The sequence below is a fragment of the Antedon bifida genome, chromosome 7 (assembly GCF_963402885.1).
Source record: "Antedon bifida chromosome 7, ecAntBifi1.1, whole genome shotgun sequence".
Taxonomy (NCBI): domain Eukaryota; kingdom Metazoa; phylum Echinodermata; class Crinoidea; order Comatulida; family Antedonidae; genus Antedon; species Antedon bifida.
In genome coordinates, this window is record NC_136232.1 from 8676153 (window position 1) to 8698378 (window position 22226).

The following is a 22226-nucleotide window of genomic DNA, read 5'->3' on the forward strand; positions in this document are numbered from 1 at the left end:
GGCGAAACAGGAACAGTATTGTGTTGTTATGCATAAGTATTCCTTGTAAATTGTAAGACAAACACTCGTTTATTTGTTTATTATGGTCGACAAATTGGTTCCGTTTCAGGACGTCTCTTCTTCACTCGACTAATATTTATTTTTCCAAAAATTATTGTCTATTCATGTTGCATTGTTCGTTTCCGTCGTGATTGGACATAAATGTTGTAAACTATATTATTCTATATATACTTACTCTTGTAAAATATTTAAGATGTATCATTATGTTAGTGCATTGCTCTTGGCCGTGTGAATAGGCATATTGGACATTGTACACTATTTTGGTGAATTGCTCTTGGCCATGTGAATAGGCATATTGGACGTAGTTGTACACTATTTTGGTGCATTGCTCTTTGTCGTGTGAATAGACATGGGCATTATAGTTAATAGGCATATAAAACTAAAGTTGTTATTGTTTTTAGTTATTTTCCAATTAGTAGTACATTCTCGTTTTAAATGAAGTCGTGATCTAAAGTAGTGGTGTTTATCTTGGTTGTCGATACTCATACAAGTCGCCATATTCGTCAATATCATTTTCAATCATATCATTCATTTTTCGTTGTTACCATCATCAATATCATATTCATTTATCCACCGTCAATTTCTTTTTTAAGCCATAACGAACGGAATAATTACAATACACAAACAATATTTATTACAAATTTCTTTAATGGATTTTTCAACTGGGTATTCCCATATAAAAAAAATCGACTGTATAAAAAGAAAAATACAAAACCTATTCTAGGTATACGGTAACAAATAATGTTTATATACAATTATATTATACATTCCCCGCCAGCAGGGGTTACAAATAAGTATTATTTTAATAATACTACAATACATGTACTAATACTGAGCAAACAAACAAATAGTTTACAGGTAATATACTGAAAAGCATATATTAAATGTATACATAGCAGTATATAGTCGTAAATAAAATTTAAAAAAAAATTATTTTAGTGCATGATATGTTATACTTATTTTACGCAAACCAATTACGTTAATTGCGGATTAAAACCAGAAATGTGAGTGCATTTTACGTCAAATGAGACTTCTCAGAAACAAAAACAAATTTGCTGCTCAGCAACGAAGTTAAAGTATTAAATGAGGAATTCATATTTACATATTATGTACATTCGTTTTATACAGTTGTTGAAGTCGTAATACAGTAGTGTATAAAAACATATTGAAACAAAGTCACTTATAAAAGTTTAAAGCCAGTACAACTTTTTGATTAGTAGTTCCTAAAGCAAAAATAATATTTGTTGACTTTCGAATTTATTGAAACTTATCAAAAAAAAAGTTTGCATAGTCGAACTGCATCATTGATTTCATGAGTTTGCATATTTTAAGATAAGATTATTTTATTTAAAATTATTTTATATAAAATAAGATTACTATCAACAAGATTAATAAAGTATTCAATTTTGAACAACGGAATTTCTGACACGAAAATCGAATGTTTTTAGTAGTTAGTTAGCCCTGAAGCAAACCATCTCAGTTGACCATTAAGGAATATCGGCGTAAGAGAATCTGTAATTCATAAACGCTAATTACTAGCGCTTCTGAAAAAGTCTCGGAAAGTTCTAACCATGTTTAATTGGTAGAAAACAACCGTGTATTATTGTATTCTAACAAGTGCCTGAAGCTTAACTATGATTTTAAACAACTACATTAGAAAGGTTATCTTTTAAGTCAGGATGCAGCGAACCTTTCCTTCCGGCAACGTCAGAAACAGACGATTGTATTTGTACCGCTCATCTTGGAACATTATGTTGTTATAAACCATTTACAACGATAAAGATAGTTCCCGGAATCCGTTATTGTCTTCTGATAATAATAAATTATTCTTTGTTACTCTCCTTTGGAATGTACTGAAATGGAAGATGTGTTTTAGTTTTTTAGTTCAGTCAGGAAGAAAATCGTTCTCTTAATTTTAGACTGACATTTCCATTGCCCCGAGGCAGGTCGTCCTGCTCGAATCGACTTCAGTCCTTACTCTCATACAACGTTATGGAATTGATCTTAGATATCCAACTGCGGATTGAAACGATTTCACAACAATGTTTCATCTGGAATAGACGTGCGGAATGGCACGATTGTCCTTCATAAGTTCTGTCTATAAGCATAATGAACTATCACTTTCTGGTTCAGAGTTTGGAAGGCATGCGGCTTCTTTCCATCCAGAAGCGTTCTTGCCAAATTTGTACACTAATCGTCTGCCATCAACTCGTTCCAATATTCCACGTCGATAGTAATACCTAGAAAAACAAACCATTTTGTTAGTTAGTTTAAAATGATCATGAGAAAATCATAAATAATCGTTAAAGATCTCTGTTGTTATCTTGAAAGCGAATTGTTGTGCCAATTTTAGAAAATGTTCGTTTTTGTTGAAATAATTGAAACTCTTCTGTTTGATGGTATCAAACTTAAAGTTAGTTGCTATTTATGTTAAATAGTTCATTTTGTTTCAGTTGTATGTGCTGTTATATGCGCTGGTGTTTGGTGAATAAAATAATATGCAATTCGCATATCAAAAAGTACTCACCTCATTGCTCTACTGAGTTTTTCGTATGTCATTCCGGGATTATTTTTCTTCCGTCCCCACATTCTTGCAACAGCTTCTGAGTTGACAAATCTGAAAACTCCTTCCTCTCGGTCTTCCCATCGGATGAACTTAGGGCAACACGAGTTGTTCTTTAACAGATCTCTGATAAATTCCCATAAGTGATTTCCCTTCATACCCTCTCTGCGACCCCGTCCTCTGTAATTTTTACCGTCAATGTCACAATCATCGGGGTCAACACGCTGGATTTTGCGAGGTCGACCTGGTCTTCTTTTTGATACGCCTGGCAATTTATTGTGAATGTCTTTGACAATTGTTTTTCGTTGGTAGTTGTGTGTTCGGGAGGAGGCGGTATATGTGGGGGATGGACAATCATCCGAATAGTTCGTTGGACTTTGTGGGGGCAGTGTGAAACTTGTGCCACTTGTATCGCTACAGTCACTTTCAGAATCTGCAAAATATAAGTAGTTGAAAAGGTTATGTATACAGAAATTACACTTTAGGTTTTGTTTTTCGTCTTTCGAAACTTGTTTTTCAAAAATTGTATGTGAATTACGAGAAGGTATGTACAATAAATCATAATTCAAGTAACAATATGCTTATACAACTTTCAAAGTTTCTCGACAAATAATACGGTTAATCTTTCAGATGAAAGAATATTTGTAGTATATCCAATATTGAATATATAGAAGGTCAGATAGAGGTCAATAGAAGGCACTTACCATTACCAACGTCATATCTGTGGTATATGAATGTGTCCATTATTGATGGAAGATCAGGGAAAGTATGGGTGCCATCAAAGTGTGATAATTGACCAATTGACGGAACTGTTTGAACTGTAAATTAAACAAATTAAAAAATTACTAAAATTATATTCCAACTGCTAAAACGCACTAAAACCCCCGGCCATTTTAAGGATAATACTACTCTATACATATTCTATGTGGAAGAAAGAAACACAGCATGTACGTCATTTAAAACAATTGGAACTATCACGTGACAACTAGTCACGTGCGCACGATTCTAACATTTCTCAAAGTAGTCTGTAGTATTCTAAATACAATGTATGCTGGTTTATCTGTTTACGGGGGTGGGTTGCCTCTTGGAAAAACAACCAAATTCAACTTACCATCTTCGTCATCCGGCATCTCAAAATTTGGGAAAGGGTTTTGATGAAGGTCGTGACCTTTGCCGTCAAACGGTGTTGTTAGAATGATGTCATTTAGATCTGTGGGTAATAAATATTTTAGCGTTTAATTTTCAGAGAAAATAATAAACATCATAGTCTATCATGCGGTAGTAAGGCGACCTTCTATCGTACTGATCGTGAGAATATATTTGAATGTAGGCCTACTCGTAGTTGTACTTGAGATTGAGATTGTAGATTTGTTGAATCAAAAAGTGAATCATTCGTCATCAACAGAATCAGGAATAAAAAACGAAGAAAACTAAATTTTCTTTGTAGTTTGCTTGTATACAATTATAGTAGCGCTGGCGCAAATGTTGAATCTTAGTTTGGCATCTTTTGGGTGTGTTTTGTTGGAGATAAATAGTCATCAATGTAACTTACCATGCATTGATATGATAGAAGGTAATATGCCTGGCAAGCATTCGTCATCAAATGTGTCTTGGTATGTACACACTATAGTGGAAAAAAAATGTATATATTTAATACAATGCAGTGCGAATGTGAATATCATTACTATTTATGAACTTCTACTGTATAAAAGTGTACTATTATATTAATTATAAATAAAATTCTTCTTGTCGTTACAGGTGTTCTTTGTTGTTTTAAAAACAAAAGGAGGAGCGAAACTCATAATCATAATTTGGTATTGTTTATGACGAAATTCAGATTCCGAGACGATAAAAGCAGTTTTATTGAACTTGCGCTTTCGGAATGCTATGGCACGTCAAGAAGGTCGCTCAGTTTATTTCATCAGCCTAAGGGGTAAGCGTCAAGGTGATACTTAAGTTATAATAGCTTAGGGTCAGAGTGACAGGTACTCGTTACAAAATAAATGCAATGGATTATTGCCTCCGTTATCAGTTTAAAGGACAAGTATTGGATCGAATTTATTATTCAATTTCTGTCAAACGAGTTAGTGACACTTGTCAATTCTACGTAATCTAATTATTAAATAGATAATGTAAAAGTTATTCATTTATCTTTCCCAAAATCGATTGTTGATATTCCATGCATTATGTAATGTATTATGGGAAGTGGTTATAAAGGCGTGAAATGGTAATCTGGTATGACAGTGCAGAATGAATGTATGACAGTCCATAATCTCTAAAACCCCCTTTTAAATCTAAATAACTTCCTAAGGAAGGATGTAGGACTTACTCGGATCCCAACTCGTATATTCCATGTTTTGCATTGAATTAGGAGAGACTCGCGTCGATGTTACTGCGGGTTCTAGCTGTGCGTATACAGGGCTGTGTGGTGGGGTTGGCAGACCGTCGTGACCAACATAGTTGCTTAGTTTCGTAACACCGCTAGTTAACAACTCCTGTGAACAGTCATCACTGAAAATCTAAAAAAAGAACAAACATTTTATACTTAAACGTAATTGGTTATGATTAATTAGAATATGTGTACGCGCGCGTACTATAGTTATCGTGATTTGAACGCGCGCGTGAAATATGTTGTAGCTATTCCAAGTCCTGGTTGAATAATAAAAGACGGTAATGGATGATTGACTTTGCTTAAATAAATAATCTTCAATAAGAGTATTCTCAATAGAAATGTATTTACAGATGAACGGTGTCATTATGATAACTGACTACAATGAAAAACAAAAATAGATATCATGATGTTGCAATATTATTATTATTTAAATATAGGCCTACTTTGTTTAGTTGACAACTTTCCGTTGTGCGATTTAGTCCGAAATTCGGTCTAATAAAAACTTACCGATTCGTTTTTGTAGCCTTCCATATTTTGGGGGTAATATGCTGTACGATATGGCAACGGTTGTTGATATCCAAAGTTACCACTCCTATCAGTTGTCTCGTAGTGCCTGTGTGAAAAGATGGAGAAATATATTAATTACCAGTTGGCGTTCCATACGAAGAATTAATGTTTCGAAAGCAGGCAATAAAATAGTGATTTAAACTTATTTGTTTTCTTTCAATCGCATTATCATATCATGGGATGTTGTGATTGTTATCTCTGCATGAAGTGAAGAACTTAAAAGTGTTTTGTTGTCATTCAATATGCTATAGATGCGAATATAATGTACGATGGTCTATCAACGCCTAAAGCTATATAGAGGTATAGAGGCGTAATGCAAAGATGTTTTGACCTCTTTTTACATTGAGAATAATAAACTACGATTATTTCCTTTGCGGTTCTTTAATAAGAAACATTTTCATTTTTGAAGTAACGCTTCGTTAAACTTGCATTATCGATAGCTTCATATTCTATGAAATGTTGTCTGCAGAAATCGACGCAATCTATTCTATGAATATTCCAATAGAAAAACGATTCATTGTTCTATTGTAGTAAAATATAGCATAGGTGACTACTCTGAATACAATCGTATTGTTCGTCGGTAGATACCATTATTGCGCATGTACATCGTGATACAAATGCGCGCACATTACGTGATATGAAATACGCGCGCGATATAATAACTCCGAGGCACCACGTATAACATTTCAGGATGTTTACATTCAAAGTATGAATTATGCAAGAAGTAATACGATATGTTTATGTTTTTTAACAGCTACACAATAAGACCATTGGACACTATCCAACATTCTTTTGTATACACTATTTCAATGTGAACAAACTTTATATTATTATTAGTGTCTGGTCTAAGAAGAATAAATCATCACATAAGCCTAGTACAGTATTTATTCAACAGTCTAGTTCAGGGGGTTGAGACATTTTTAATACTGCTATTTTCGATTAACAAGATAAATACTGTTTTCCTGAACATGATACGGATTCTCCATAATGTTAATGACTAACAGGCCTGCACAAAAATGTGAGGTATGTAAACAGTTAACGGGTTATTTGCCTGCTCATTAGGCGTATGATTAATTTACTAGAGTAGGCCTGGGCATAGCTAGCAGAGGGATTATTCTAGCCACCTGTTGGATTAAAAACAATGTTCTAGATTCGCGAAAACGATGTTAAATTTGCACATAAAAAAGCCAAATGAAACACATGATATTCATAGCAAGATAAGGATCATGAACGCGGGACCCGTCACGTATGCATGATGTTTTTAATCTTACCAAATAAGGCAGTACTTGTTTTATGCATCACTAACATTACCTTGACTAAACTGGCTACAGTGTTAGATTGTGTTACTCGAGCAGATACTAAGGTACAGTATAACCATGAAGTATGCTATAACCTTAGACTAAAAGAAGTAAACACTATGATGCTATAACTTAACTAACAACTTTTTTTTTTCAACAAAGGCAAACAAATTACAAACATGCTGCTTACTTAGACTTACCTTGCTAGACGTCGTTAAATTATCGTCTGTTAATATTACACGAGTTACGTCCCGAAAGTAAAGTGCAGAGGATATATAACCAATTAGTTAGCACATTTATGTTGTGAGAGAAGTGAGTAACTAACAAGAACTGAAGTGGATCTTAATTTGACTTTCAAATATACATTGCGACCTATAAATACAGATAGTAGTCTGCGTTTCAGGTAGTCGAAAGGGAATTCCCCTAGTTAGTTGCAAAGATACGCCACTTGATTGGCTGCTTTTAAAGTAGGCGTGTTTAACATCAATCGACCAATAAAAAGCTATGCTTCTGTTGAAGTTTGAGGGGGTTTACCAATGATGTCACTGAGGCGAGTTGATGTCACAAACTTCTTCAGCCAATCAAAGACGTGCATGTCACCAGAACTACAGCTAATACCATATTTGTGGAATTTCAAGGTACCTATATAAATTTTGGACCACGTGAAATATATTAAACCCCGAAAAATTCCGGATCTGGAAAAAAAAACCCAATACGTCATCTTAGGGGCTATATTTACACCTCATTTGGTTATGAATATGGACTGAATGGGTAATAGTTTGGAAATGGTGATAGGTGCTGCCTGGGTTGCAGAGAAGGGGGTTCTCACACGTTGTAAAGAATGGTGGTATTACACAATTAGTTGATGTGCTCGGGAGCGTGTATTACATTCATAAAGGGTTTACATTGTTACCGGCTAAAATATTCAATACATAGTCTTTAATTTAACTTGTTTTTTATATTATTGTTATATTTATGTGTTTAATGCAATACTTTGTAATGTTTATATTTTTTATTTTAGATTGTAAAAGGATCTCAATGGAAATAGCTGATAAGCTTTTTGGGCTATCCTGGAAAATCTTTTTTAAATGTATTATTTGTAATGTCCGTAATTTATGTAATCACTTTGTATGTATTTTTTATGATGATTTTCCAAATAAATTCAAATCAAATCAAATCAAATGCTGGTAGGCCCAGCAAAAGTATTATTGCCTAATTCATTTGTGTGTATAGTGTAATAATACACATATAATAAAATAATAGAATAGGCCTACTGAGCGCGGCCGCCGCGTTCATATACAAACATTGTGGTTCACGCGAGTTGTACACTGTTACCTGGAAAGTATATCCACACTGTACATTTTAAGCCAAAATGCTAAAATTATAGACTAAAACTACTTCTCTCTTCCCTGGTGAGACGTACTTCAGATAAGAATGCTATACATAAACCACTTCAGTTTGTAATCCTCATGGAGTAGGCCTAATAATTACCTAATTATTACTCCGCGGTGCTATAAAATTATAACACTGCAATAATGTATTGTTTGTTTATTGTCATAAAAGTAACATGATGTTATCTTATCTGAATGAAGTAGATTTGTTAATAATTTACCACTTGTATTTGTTTTTCACTTGGGCACGCGAAGGTTTCAATCGGTTTGATGTCATAAAAATATTTCGAATTTCAATTGTGATTATGTGGTACAATATGCACCTGTGTACATCACCGGGTGGATCTGTTTGTTTTTAAATTAATTATTTTATAAACTGCGATTAATATACAGTATACATTTTAAAAATATACATCTGCATCTTCTGTGTCTGTGGGTGATGGGATGTCTGAATAGGTCTAATCGGGTATGTTTTGCGTAGGCCCTACAGCGTAAGCTGGTGTAGCGTAAACATTGCGCGTGAACTAGACCATGTCGTTGTTAACGCCACTCAGTACGCCGCCATGTCGCTGATGGCTTTATTTACGACCCATATGGAGTAGTAGTGGGGGGTGGGGGTGTAGAAATAAGATGATGTTGAGGGTATAAAGCCTTCTTTTGATCATTTAAATGAATAGCATGCGGGGTGGACGATAATACAAGCATATAGGCTCGTCGTCGTCAAAGCAAACTCTGATCAGAGCATGGCTTCTCTAACAGTATTCTGAAACCATCTCTTGTTTTCTGCCATTCTACTTGCTTGCTTCATAGAGCCAAACACACTATTTACATGGAGGCTACGGTATATTAAACCATGCACAAAACTAAAACTTAATCCGTTTGACGGAGTTATTTCTGCGTATTGTACGTATTGTATATTTCATGTCTGTGACCCTTTTTAGGAATAAAATTTAACACAGTGACATTCTATGCTTATGTTATGCTAATGTAAGATTTGTCATTATTATTGTGTTTGAATGAGAACTTTGTACTCTGACCTTCTGTGTACCCCATTGTTGGTGACGGTAATATTGCTAATAAGCCTGGGGCTCTTTTGAAATACTGTATATTATATAATAATATGTACTTGTTGCTTCAAAGTGCACACGAACCGGATGTTTACACATATTTGTCGCCAATTTAGGATTCACTTTTCTACATAAATCCATAATTGTAAAGTATGTAAATGCTGGCCTAATGTTTGGTTTTAATCATTAATTTTCCGGTTTAATATCTTGGGCGTTACCAGGATTGTTGGTAGAGGTCGAGATTATAATAGATATTTAGATTAAAGCGAATCTATGCTTATAAGCCTAGCTACTAAACTACGTTTACGGTGTAGTAGTAGCTTATTCTGACATCTCAGGCAAATCTCATTTTAGAATAGGCCTATGTATGTATTCAGATAGAAGTAGTTGATGTTTTATTAAGGTCGAGATTATAATAGATATTTAGATTGAATTAAAATGAATCTATGCTTATAGCTACTAAACTACGTGTAATAGTATAGTAGCCTATTCTGACGTTAGAAAAGGCCTATGTATGTAGGCCTATTCGGAGAAAAGTTGATGATTTTTTTTATTGAGGATAATAATAGTATTTAAAAAAATCTATAGGCCTACAGCTGCGTCAAACCGCCAACCACACACACAGTCCCAATCCCTTTTAGTTTTACGAATTTCAGGAAACAAAGACATTCACAATTGTAGGTGTGCCAGGAAAAATATGGTAAAATATGTGAAAAGGTACGAAATTGGTAGAAACAGCTTATTTATGCGTTAATAACTGTTATTCCCCGAACAGATGTGACGTGCTCAGCTAACTGTAAAGTTGTGTTTAGTTGAGGACCAACGTGGCGAGGGCTATGACATTAGTCTGGATTTCCATGGTCAAATGTACTGTTACATGTAGCTAGGCATAGTATTCCCTTCTTGTTTTATTCTAAGGCAGACCGGTCCACTTGCGCCCGTGAACACAGCGGCAAATGGAGGGAAAAGTACGGTATGCTGTCATTCTGAATAGAACGATAGGCCTACGTGTAACTCAAACCAAGGCAATCTGTATCAAACTCTTTCATATTTCCATTCATCTTTATATCCTCAGCCGATCATTTTCTCGGTACTACACCAGCCCAAACATACCATTTATTTAATGCAAATAAACAAAATGAATATTGAGTATGGTTGCACATGCTATGCAAATTATACCAACAATCACAGCATAACAGTCACGTGATCAGACCAAGAGATGATAAATTCTGAATAGAAAGACCATGATTCATTTTGATGAATACTGAGTATGGTTGCACATGCTATGCAAATTATACCAACAATCACAGCATAACAGTCATGTGATTGGTAAATGTGAATGATAAATTCTGAATAGATTTTAAATCCATTTTGTTTAGGGCTCAATGCTTGTCTACAGTTCAATCGATGGTGAAGTCGTTCGCATATAACAGGTGTCATTCTCATTCGGCAGGTGGCTCGTGATTCTTCGTTACTTGGTCACTGGTGTAAGGTTTGTTGATTCATCGATCATGAGTTTACCATTCTCCGTAGGGAAGACACTCTCTTGGCAGGTGAATTCGGAGCACGTGTTTATCGTATAAGTTCACATTTTTACAACCTGAGTGGCAGACGGCGTGTCATACTTACGTACTCACCAAACAATGTGAAAGATACTCACGGTAATAAAACGTCATTACATTGTTTTATTACATCGTTTATATCCTTGTTACTCATTAACGTTTATTCGACAGAAATAGAACTATTAAATATAGAATGATAGGGCCTACACGACAATTTGAAGTAGCAATCGTTGTTAAACCACGGATTTACAGTGGAGATATCGACGTCATATAACTCAAACGTTTACTAGGCCTGTATCGGTCAGCTAATAGGCCTAATAATAAGACTCCCAGATAATACACCTACATAACTAGAGCTAGAGTACAAGACAACAACATGAATGAAAGTCTCCCTGGTCCTACATTGTTTACTATGTACTGTGTGTGTGTGTGTGTGTGTGACTTGTAAAAAGACCCGTTGTAAAAAGGAAGAAAATATGGACAAAAATTATACAGGATGACTTGAAAACAGCACTAAATTACACTGGCCCACTTTAGAAACACCTGGCCCACGACAGGAATAACTGACACACAATAGTAGAATACGCTGTCTACGATGATGAAGCGTGTTGATATTAATATTAGATAAGTTGGCCTACATTTTAGTCGTGATATAGAAAATATCGAATTCAATGTAGCATTTGTTTAGTGATTATTATTCAGCATATCAGTGATTGTGGTGTCCAAATAAACTTTTTTCACATCCCTCCGCCATCCCGGTCTCTCTCCTCGAATGGGAAAGTGCTTGAAAGTTTCCCGGAAGATGCCAATGGCGTATACGTTGATACACCCCCATTAATTTCAAGAGAAGCCCGTAAATCATTTTACGAACTTTTTGTTTCATGCTCTTTCATGAGGTCTTTCTCATCGCTATCTGCAATCTCAAAGTCATACTGAAATATCACAATGTTTACAATAACAATACGTGTTTATTGTCATTGTTTCATTTTTATAAATACTGTGCCTCTTACTGTACTGTTATCATGAATGTATTTTGAGTTATATTGTTCTCTGTCTAAAAACACAGTTCAATACCTTATCTCACAATCTTCAATGTTAATGCCATTTATGAGCAATAGAAGCTGTAGGCCTAAGCATGTGCCAAGGTCTAAAATGGAATTAAATCGAAGAGTTTAGGCAACATCTGGGCCAGACCCGGATCCAGCGGTTTGTGTATACTATGCGATTATAAATTATTTATAACGTCATCGTCTTAAAGGAATGCGAGATATCTTTAAAGTAGGTGCTGAATCAGTCCCTCTTAATTGACTACGTCATCTTAAAACACCTTCCAAATACAGTATGGTACAAGGCGAAAAGAAATTTGATTCGTTAATTGGGACGTCATGCGCATATGACACGTCGATTATAATTGGCTATCTCGTACACTCCTTGAAACAACAACCAAATATGGTGAGCTATTGGGCGGAACGACATTTGATTCGTTATTAGAAATACGCCACGTGGGGTATGCCCATGTTTGGAAGGCGAAGTACTCAACAGGTATCCACGTGACTGGGTAATTGTATGCGTCACGTATCACATTGTTAACTGGAATATTTTATATTATTCTGCATAAAACACCAAAAGACTTTTATAAAAATATGTAATATTTAATGCTTGTCACCAAATTCCTATTCCCCCATGAGTCCAGAAAACCAATCCTACCATAAACGAGGTGCTTGTACGAATCGCCTCGGTATGCAATTGTTACTAATTCATGAGAATTGAGATATATAATATGTTGCCATTCATTTTGTATGTTACAGACGTTTTTAGTTTGTATATACAGTAAGTAATTTAAGGGTTTATGCTAGGATGTTTGTTATTGTACTTTCGCCTGCAATTATATTATTATTATTAGGCCTATATTAGAGAAACTTATTTTTTTTTCTAGGCATAATGAGCTGTCGTTTATTCGGATATATTATTGCTCTAAATATTGTTCAAAACGATATATTGGCTCATAATAAAATCAATTTACCTAAAGAAATATGTTTTTTAAATAATATCAAAATAATCAGGATGTGATTGGGTGTTATATTACAGTGACTTTGACACTTTGCGAAACCCATAGTGTACCCGGGTTTTCCCGTAACTGTTGAAAGCTGCTCAGCTCCCTAGATATTCTGTGTTCACGTGATTGTTTTGCAATATGCCCTCTGTGTGCCCTCTCAGCTTTCTCAGTGTGTGCTACGTGTACACATTGATAAGTAACACGTATAAATACTAACTGCGCACGTGTGCACACCTATGCAATGTGTGAACCCTGCTTGTTGCTCGAGTAAAGCTTGGTTCCCACTATAGGACGCAACTCAAGGACGTAAGCCGCTTGTTGCTCGAGTAAAGCTTGGTTCCCACTATAGGACGCAACTCAAGGACGTAAGCCGCTTGTTGCTCGAGTAAAGCTTGGTTCCCACTATAGGACGCAACTCAAGGACGTAAGCCGCTTGTTGCTCGAGTAAAGCTTGGTTCCCACTATAGGACGCAACTCAAGGACGTAAGCCGCTTGTTGCTCGAGTAAAGCTTGGTTCCCACTATAGGACGCAACTCAAGGACGTAAGCCGCTTGTTGCTCGAGTAAAGCTTGGTTCCCACTATAGGACGCAACTCAAGGACGTAAGCCGCTTGTTGCTAGAGTGAAGCTTGGTTCCCACTATAGGACGCAACTCAAGGACGTAAGCCGCTTGTTGCTCGAGTAAAGCTTGGTTCCCACTATAGGACGCAACTCAAGGACGTAAGCCGCTTGTTGCTCGAGTAAAGCTTGGTTCCCACTATAGGACGCAACTCAAGGACGTAAGCCGCTTGTTGCTCGAGTAAAGCTTGGTTCCCACTATAGGACGCAACTCAAGGACGTAAGCCGCTTGTTGCTCGAGTAAAGCTTGGTTCCCACTATAGGACGCAACTCAAGGACGTAAGCCGCTTGTTGCTCGAGTAAAGCTTGGTTCCCACTATAGGACGCAACTCAAGGACGTAAGCCGCTTGTTGCTCGAGTAAAGCTTGGTTCCCACTATAGGACGCAACTCAAGGAGGTAAGCCGCTTGTTGCTCGAGTAAAGCTTGGTTCCCACTACAGGACGCAACTCAAGGAGGTAAGCCGCTTGTTGCTCGAGTAAAGCTTAGCTTGGTTCCCACTATAGGACGCAACTCAAGGAGGTAAGCCGCTTGTTGCTCGAGTAAAGCTTGGTTCCCACTATAGGACGCAATTCAAGTAAGTAATCAATAAACACGCGCGGTAATGGAGTATCCGAACTGTCGCGTGCCATTGGTCAACTCGCTCGCGTTGTAGTACGCGTACAAGTAACTATGTGCTCGTACGCACACAATCACCTCCAGACTACTGTGTTTCAATGCTATTAGTTTTTTTCTCATAAAATTTTCCACTTTAAGTATTATAGGCCTATCTATTTTTCCTATATCGTCGTACGTCGTTTAGATAAGGGAGATACACTTTCAGTTTTGTTTTTATTATCAGCATGTATATATTTAAATACGTATTAATTACTGTTTAAGCGTAGCGGTGTGATTTCATGATCACTATGGTATGTCTAACTAGTATGAGCCTACTTATACCTCACGCGATTGCAATATTTAGGTCTATGTACTACAATCATGTTGATGTGTTCTTTTATTTATACATGAAAGTGAAAATGGTTGAAAAAAAGAACAATGTAAAAATGATGTCATCCAGGTTGTCGTTCGGTAGGTCAACGAAACGAAACTTCACGGTTTATGGTCCGTCGGGTTTGTATGTGTCGTCTGCTATGAAAATTGATTGCGCCATTTATAATAATCCTCTATTCAACTGATTTATAGTGCAAAGCCCAGTTATTTATTACGATTCAACTCTGTTTATATTGTACGTTCGGGGAGATGGGAATTTTTGGTATGTCGCTCTTCTGCACTAGCTGGATTTCGACACGTTTACCTTTCACAACAATATAACCAATTAAAATAGACCTTAGTTTGGTATCCAATTACTGCAGTAATTGTTAAACTTCTCCTACATCGACCCAGATTCTTACTTGATTCCACAACATCGATCAATAGTACATTAAATGTCTGCGGCTTATCTTAACGAGTCGTGTGACTAAAGTTATCACTCTTCAATCTATCTCCACACTTTAAAAGTAAAACAATCAAATTTATGAAAAGAGAATCGAAAACAACATCACAGTACTGTTTGTGGTCATTGCGCCCTCTTGATAGATCCTCAAGGTTTTTCTTTTACAGTTTAAATCCGAATACTCAATTGAAAATATGCAACTATGCTAGATACAGATCTCTTTTTAGTCGCGTGCAATGCGACTCTACAACTCACTAGTCGGTCGGTCGGTTGGTTGGTCGGTAAACACTAACTTGAGCACGCGACTGCAGCCATGTATATGGCCTTGTTTTGAACTCAAGACAGGACCACAAAACAGGTTTTCTTTTACCTGATTGTGTAATCCTGTATAAAGAAGTGGTTAAATAAATATAAAAATAAAACTATATTGTATATATACAACAGTACTATTGTAATTTTTGTTGACAAATTTGATGGAAAAAAATGAATTTAAAAAGAAATCAAAACTTAACAGAGAGGTAAACACCTTTCTTGATAGCCGTCGTAAACACAAGTGCTTTAGTGTACCAGGCAATAAATCTTCGTTCAGCTCTCTGAAACCCGAATGACGCTGTCGTCTGGTACGTGACGACATCTCTACATTACACCACTTACATGGCAATGTAAAATAAAACTTAGGCCTAACAACATGTAAACATTTATGCGGAATTCGAACCCGAGACTCGGAACATCCCATGAGGAGAGGTTTGCTCGAAAAATGTTCAGAATAATATTAGGCTAACATGACATTTACATTCACAACAAATCATAATAAAACAAATACAGTGCAATAGTAGATCTAATATCCGTGTGTGTTCATGTTCATAATATTAAATTATTAGCTTTCTAATATCCGGAACAAATGATTTAATATTATTACTGATTTAATGAGAGTTAATGTCCTTATCTAGTTTTTGACAAGTTTACGACGATAATATTGAATTAATTTGTAAAGCTTGGTTCCCACTGGGACGCAACGCATGGAAGTAAGCGCAACGTAAGTGAGTTGACCAATCACAAGCGATAGATTTATTTGTTGCTTGTCAATAGTCAACTCGCTTGCGTGTGTGCGTCTACGCCCTTGCGTTGAGCGCGGAACCAAGCTCTGGAGCGGATTGCAATAGATCTAGGCTTAAGACCATTATTGCAATCCGCCCCTGGGATTATTTTCACTAGTAAAGTATCCAACTATCCAGGCCTATGTATGACTCATACATTCTTCGTTGCTATGTCTTCACTAAATATTCGTAGAGACGTATTTTATTTTGATTATAGGCCCATATTATATAACCATAAATGTATACGCAAATAGAAGTAAGTATCGATCTTATTATCATTTTTAAGTCGCAGACCAGCATTTGATGAGTGTCCACAATCGCTAGCGTAAGGTTTAATCGGATGGCCTTAATTAGGCCGGGTCTCGTCGTACGATAATGGCAATTGATTTCTCACCAAGTTTACTGCAGCAGTTGACCATGGAGGTTTTCCTCCATGAGTTGACCCACCCCATCCACTATATTGAAAATCAGTAAATTTGAATCTCGCGTATAATGATATAGCCTTTTATATAATTATATATATATCTCGGTATATACATATAAATATGGAAATAATGCATAAATTATCAAATAGGATGACTTCTGCAGTCCAAAGAGCTGAATTGCAGTAATAATATATGCACCAAACTAAAACATCAACAATACAATAAACAATAAACGCAACCTGATAAAAATTGAAATAAAAAAAATATTGTGAAGTAATAATACAACATTTAATTGAAACTAGAATTTACTTTCGTCACTTTGACGAATTATAGAAGATCATTGTGATAAAAAATATAATTTTACCGAAATTAATTTTTTTTTTAAATCCGCGCAAAAGCAACATTCACACGTACAAAAAAATACGAGCGCAAAAAGTTGATGTATGCCATCCTATGACCAGGGAGATGTACATCTCCCTGCTATGACCTAATGCATATACGCTTATACAGGGGATCCTAATGGAAATAAGCTGATAAGCTTTTTGGGCTATCCTGGAAAATCCTTTATATAATAAATGTATTTATTTGTAATGTCAGTAATTTATGTTATCACTTTGTAATGTATGTATTTTTTATGATGATTTTCCTAATAAATTCAAAAAATCAGTGCTGAGTTGTGCTGATTATGTGTCAGATCATCATAAATATGAATATTATTCTAAAGTTATTAAAACAAAACCATGTATACGTGCATACAATATTCGCTACAAACAGAATAATTTATGGATTAAGGCAGTAATTTGTGAACTTGGCCACGATTTGAAATGCCCTGGTATACCCACACGGAGCGGATTCGACCAAAAAAACCAACAACGGTACCACTCTAACAACACGCATTCCATTACTCTTGATTTGACCTTAAAACTGTCTTTAAAACAAGCGGTGAATTGTTTTCGTCTCTTGAATATAATATTTAACGAGATGCATGTTTTACCCACAAAATTGGAATATAAACAAACTGATCATTACGAATGCCATACGTCGGATTGTATTGCAATTTAGTAAAATCTAGACCTATTTTTTTGATTGAGTTCGCGATTTTTATTATTCGAATGGCCTTGCATCTGAAATATTTCTACCGACATTTAACCTATGGATTGGGCTGCATTGAAGTTTCGTTATTAATTACAGTATGCAACCGAAGCCAACATTTTTAGACTATAGCATAATACACTATACAAAGTACACTAGTATGTATACACATTAACAACCTTTTAATACATTTCGGTTTCACTTCTGTCCACACATCAACGCGACACCCCCGCAAAACATTGTAGTCTGTTGTAATTTGAAGAATGCCGCCGTTTTTGCTGACAGTCTGAATATATCACCGGCTTTTTTACGGGTAGTTGCTGTTAATTACAAATCGAGTTTCAACCTAAACATTAAAATACAGTGTACATTGTTTGTTGCAAATACAAGAAAATTTCGCGAACTTAATGAAGTCGCAAAAAAGTGTCGCGTACGTTTGAACAAAACTCGTGAAACAAGAGACGGTAACGAGGCTGTCTACACTAGCAAACTGTATGTGACAAGAAAATGTGATGTGCCCATATATGGACATGATGATGTCATATCACTACCATATTTGGGCACATCACACTTTTTAATCAAACTAGTTTGATAATGTAGACAGAGCTTGAGCTGCGCGATGATATTTTAGTAGACTATACCTCGATACTGATGGTTTAAACTAATCGAAACACAATTACAGTATGTCGTCTGATTACTGTTTAACATGATCCTGAATAGAAACCCACCCTAGGCTCATTATTCTGCATTTATTAACAGGTGAAATTAGTTTTGATTTCCGTTGAAAGATAGAAAAAATAGTTCTAGGTCCGTTACAAATTGAGACTGTTTGTTGCAGTAACTATACAGATACAGTACGTATTAGGAAGGGGTGTCCGTAGTTTTAATGTCGTTGCTGCAGTAACGCTACCTTGTTTTTTGGTTACTGCGGTAATTTTTCTTTCTAACCCTAACCCTAACCCTAACCCTTTTCTTTTTTAGAAGGTCACATGCGCATGAATACAGACTTTCAGTTGTGGTAGCTTCTGTTCGTGACTAACCAGAATTTGTAGGTTTTTTTCATTCCAACTGTTTTACTGCAAACATTACTGCCGATAAAACCGTATTGCACGGTATTGCAGCTGTAGTAATGTTACTGCAGCTGTAGTAATGTTACTGCATGTTGCTGTAATGTTTCTGCAGTATACGTTGCTGCAGTAATGGTACTGTGTATTGTTGCACACTATACGCCAAATTTTACAGGTAGGACCTACCCTGGTTACCAGTTATTCTCTCTTTCAAATTTATGGTGATCCAGACAAAGCTATCCTATATCACTTTCGAACTACTTTAGTAGACTATCATTGTCGAGGTAATGGAATTATTAAACATTAATATTAAAAATGTGGACATGAGAGATATTTTTTGTAAATAATGTGTGATTATATAGACACCAGGTTAAGCTTGCTTTACACTTTGACGCAACACAATGACGTGTAAGCGCATCGCAAGTAATTTGACCAATCACGATGCGATGATCACAAGAACTGTCGCCTGTGATTGGTCAACTCACTTGCGTTGCGCCTACGTCATTGCGTTGCGCGTCCAAGTGGGAACCCGAACTTTGAGTACCTACAGTTTACCAGTGATTTCTGTACAAAATGAAATGATTTTCAAGCTCGTTAAACTTTTAGCTGATTGGGTTAAAACAATTAACTTTTACAACGGTCCTTGAGAAATAGCATAAATATTTATGATATAGCAAAAGAATTAAATTGTCAAAACGACAAGTCTAACAATGAACACAAGAATTATTAAAGTGATAACAATTATTTAATAATTAGTATCAGTACGGTAGTATACTGTAGTCGTGAAAATCGCAATAATTTTAGTCCTACATGAATTATCATTAAATATCGTTGAATAAAATTTATTTCATTTATGAATGAGAAATTGTTCATTTTATTGTGTTTGTCAGTCGATTTATTAGACAACATGTTAATTTGTCCAACAATCAATGTGAACAATAATTCAAATGTCATATTTACTCCTTTTAATTGAAATTCACATATTCCTTCAAAAATGCCCTCATTACAATATACATTGATTGATACCTTATATTATTGATTGATATTAATTTACATTTATTTAATTATACTACTGACACAATGTTAATGTTAAAAGATATAATAATTACAAACGAACCAATTTTACCAATGATACTATTGATTAAATTGTTCTTGATCAAATTGCACAATAGATATGAGAAAATATAAGGGAAAAACCAGAATAACAATGAATAGGAAGATATATTGAAATATTAATCTTTTTGAAGTTAATATGAATAAACGTATTGAACGCCACATAAAAAGAAAAATTGTTAAAAAATGGCAGGCCTACAAAATGGACCTAAACACATTAAGTGAACGTATGCAAACTTAGAAAAACATTTAAAAAGCCTATAAACGATGTAGAATATGGGTTTCGAGACCAGAGAACTGCGGACATCGAATAACCTTTATAAAATAAACTGTTAAAATCTATAAAATGTAAATACGTTTTTCTTACCTGTAACAAGCATAGAAGTACGCAAAGCTTCCGTTATCCATAATGAATTACAACAAATATTATCGAAACAAAAATGAAGATCCACACAAATTACCGTCACTTGCGTATGTCGTCACGGGTTACACGCAAAAAGTATAACCTCTATACGCGTGATAATTTAATAATAATATTTATCTGCAACAACGCCACTGATTATAAACGGTCCATAACCACCGGACTCGGATAGGGAGAGGTGACATTTATTTTCTTCCTCATCTGGTGGTGAGCAGCCAATCTCTTGTTTGACTTTTAAGAAGTGGGAGTGTTTTAACAAAAACTCGTTTTACGTTGATTTATGCATCGTTAGGGAGTCTTGAATTGCAGTGGTCGTGAGCAAATTAGCAGAAAATGATTGATGATATAATGGGTAGTGAGAGGTACTACCATATTACTATAAACCCTTAAAATAATCACGCTAAAGAAAAAATGTAAAAGAAACCCTTACCAGTTAATTGCGATGCATTAACGACTTCTGTAGGCCTACGCTTTTTATATCCTAATGACTGAAATGTAGAAGGAAACAAGCATTTGATTGTAAATATATAGCACAATATCTGTATTGAAGATTTAAAGAAAATCGTGTTGATTCACAGAAAGGGTGTATTGTAGTGTTTTACACTGTATATTGATAATGCTATAGATTGACAACAACAGTTGTCAATTCCGTATAATAACACGAAAACAGATACCATCATGTTTCTATTTGTACTTAAAGGTACGTACGCACAGTTAAGTAGGCCAACGGCCAAAACAACAAATACAAAATGGTTATAATCCACATGAACCGTTGGCTTGTTTACTTCTTGCTTGTTTTGTTTTTGTTTTAAAATTTAAGTTTTAGTTCAATTTGTCATTCGTTTTTGTATACTAGATTATTGTTTGCTGTTTTTTCCGAGGTCCTATATATATGCAGGTTTTGTCACTGTGATACCAGTAGCACTCCACTCCCTGGTCGTGCATTAACCAACACCTCTGTGCTCTAGGTGATCTTAGTTTTGAAGCTCGCATTCTCAAAATGTTCTTGTGTCTTTTTATTATTATTAGTAGGCCTATAGTATAGGTGAACTATTTCGGTAATAATTTGTAATTGAGGTTTATATACAGAGCAGTATTGTGTATTTTCAAATGTTCGTCCAACTTTTTTATCTATAGGCTAGAGAATAGTCATTCAATATAGTTGTTACACGCTTGGACACCATTGTAGGCCTTATACATAAGTAGGACTTAAATCTTCTAAAACCAATAGATGCTATTAAGTTTAAGTACGGCGTCATATATTGTTTTTATTGTCTAAACACCATCAAATAATTTGCATACATTTATTTTTTCATTTTGTTTGTTTTCTGATTGGATGCTTGAATAAATGATCAACTAGCATTGCACAGTTTCCTGAAGTTAGTTCTCATCCATATGGACCTACCGTACGTGCAACCCAAATAATTTACAATGCACAACATTTTGAATCATCCGTGGATTCTGATTGGTGCGATTGCTTTTGTTGCACGTGCGTATACGTACGCACATCCTTCAGGTTCCTTATATGGCAACCAAGCGTGTTGCAGTTTTATCTTTAGTTAATCTCCTTTGTTGTGGTATACGCTTTCCGCGATTTTTCCCATTTTCCTTGTATTTCAATGCACGCTTCAAGTTCGTGTCTCCTAATGTCCTTGTCAAACTCCTTTTTTAGTTCATCCGGATATTTTATGTGCACATTATAATGTAACAATCCTCTACTTCTAACTGTCAAGGATCAATTAAAACTACTCATTTGTAACGTTTTCCTTATTAATATATCAAATAATGTAATATTAGGTATGGTTCAATTTCAGACTCATCATCTTGTAATTGTTTTAAACAATTGAATTTTGTCCATCGAAAACAATAACAGGATTCTGGTTGTACACTATGCGGTTAATATACTACTACTAGCCTTCGCATCATCCCAGGGTATTTTATTTAGCCGCCACGTACCTTGTTATGTCAGGCAACAGAATCAAGTTTTCATGATTTATGTTCACTGCAG

At 35.4% G+C, this 22226-nt stretch overlaps 1 protein-coding gene and 1 long non-coding RNA gene across 4 annotated transcripts in view; one reads left to right on the forward strand and one right to left on the reverse strand.

Annotated features, from left to right (window-relative positions):
• The window catches only part of LOC144849167 (uncharacterized), a 50214-nt gene that overhangs the window by 20013 nt on the left and 7975 nt on the right, over window positions 1-22226 (forward strand). The window contains exon 3 of one of the 2 annotated variants that reach the window (XR_013613951.1): window positions 4382-4556. This is a non-coding gene — a long non-coding RNA (uncharacterized LOC144849167). Of the gene's footprint in view, window positions 1-4381; window positions 4725-22226 lie in introns of those variants that run through there. The other variant, XR_013613950.1, reaches the window with a different exon arrangement.
• On the reverse strand, window positions 985-20307 carry LOC144849166 (uncharacterized). 2 transcript variants are annotated; one of them, XM_078706190.1, is made up of 8 exons: window positions 20165-20307; window positions 5523-5628; window positions 4953-5142; window positions 4176-4247; window positions 3735-3833; window positions 3328-3441; window positions 2588-3056; window positions 985-2300 (listed from the first exon to the last, which is right to left on the reverse strand). In XM_078706190.1, exons 1-8 carry the CDS (start codon window positions 20203-20205, stop codon window positions 2159-2161), a joined length of 1233 nt encoding a protein of 410 aa, XP_078562316.1. In that variant the 5' UTR covers window positions 20206-20307; the 3' UTR covers window positions 985-2158. The 2 variants fall into 2 exon arrangements, with proteins under 2 accessions (XP_078562316.1, XP_078562317.1); XM_078706191.1 differs by lacking the exon at window positions 20165-20307 and adding an exon at window positions 7081-7226.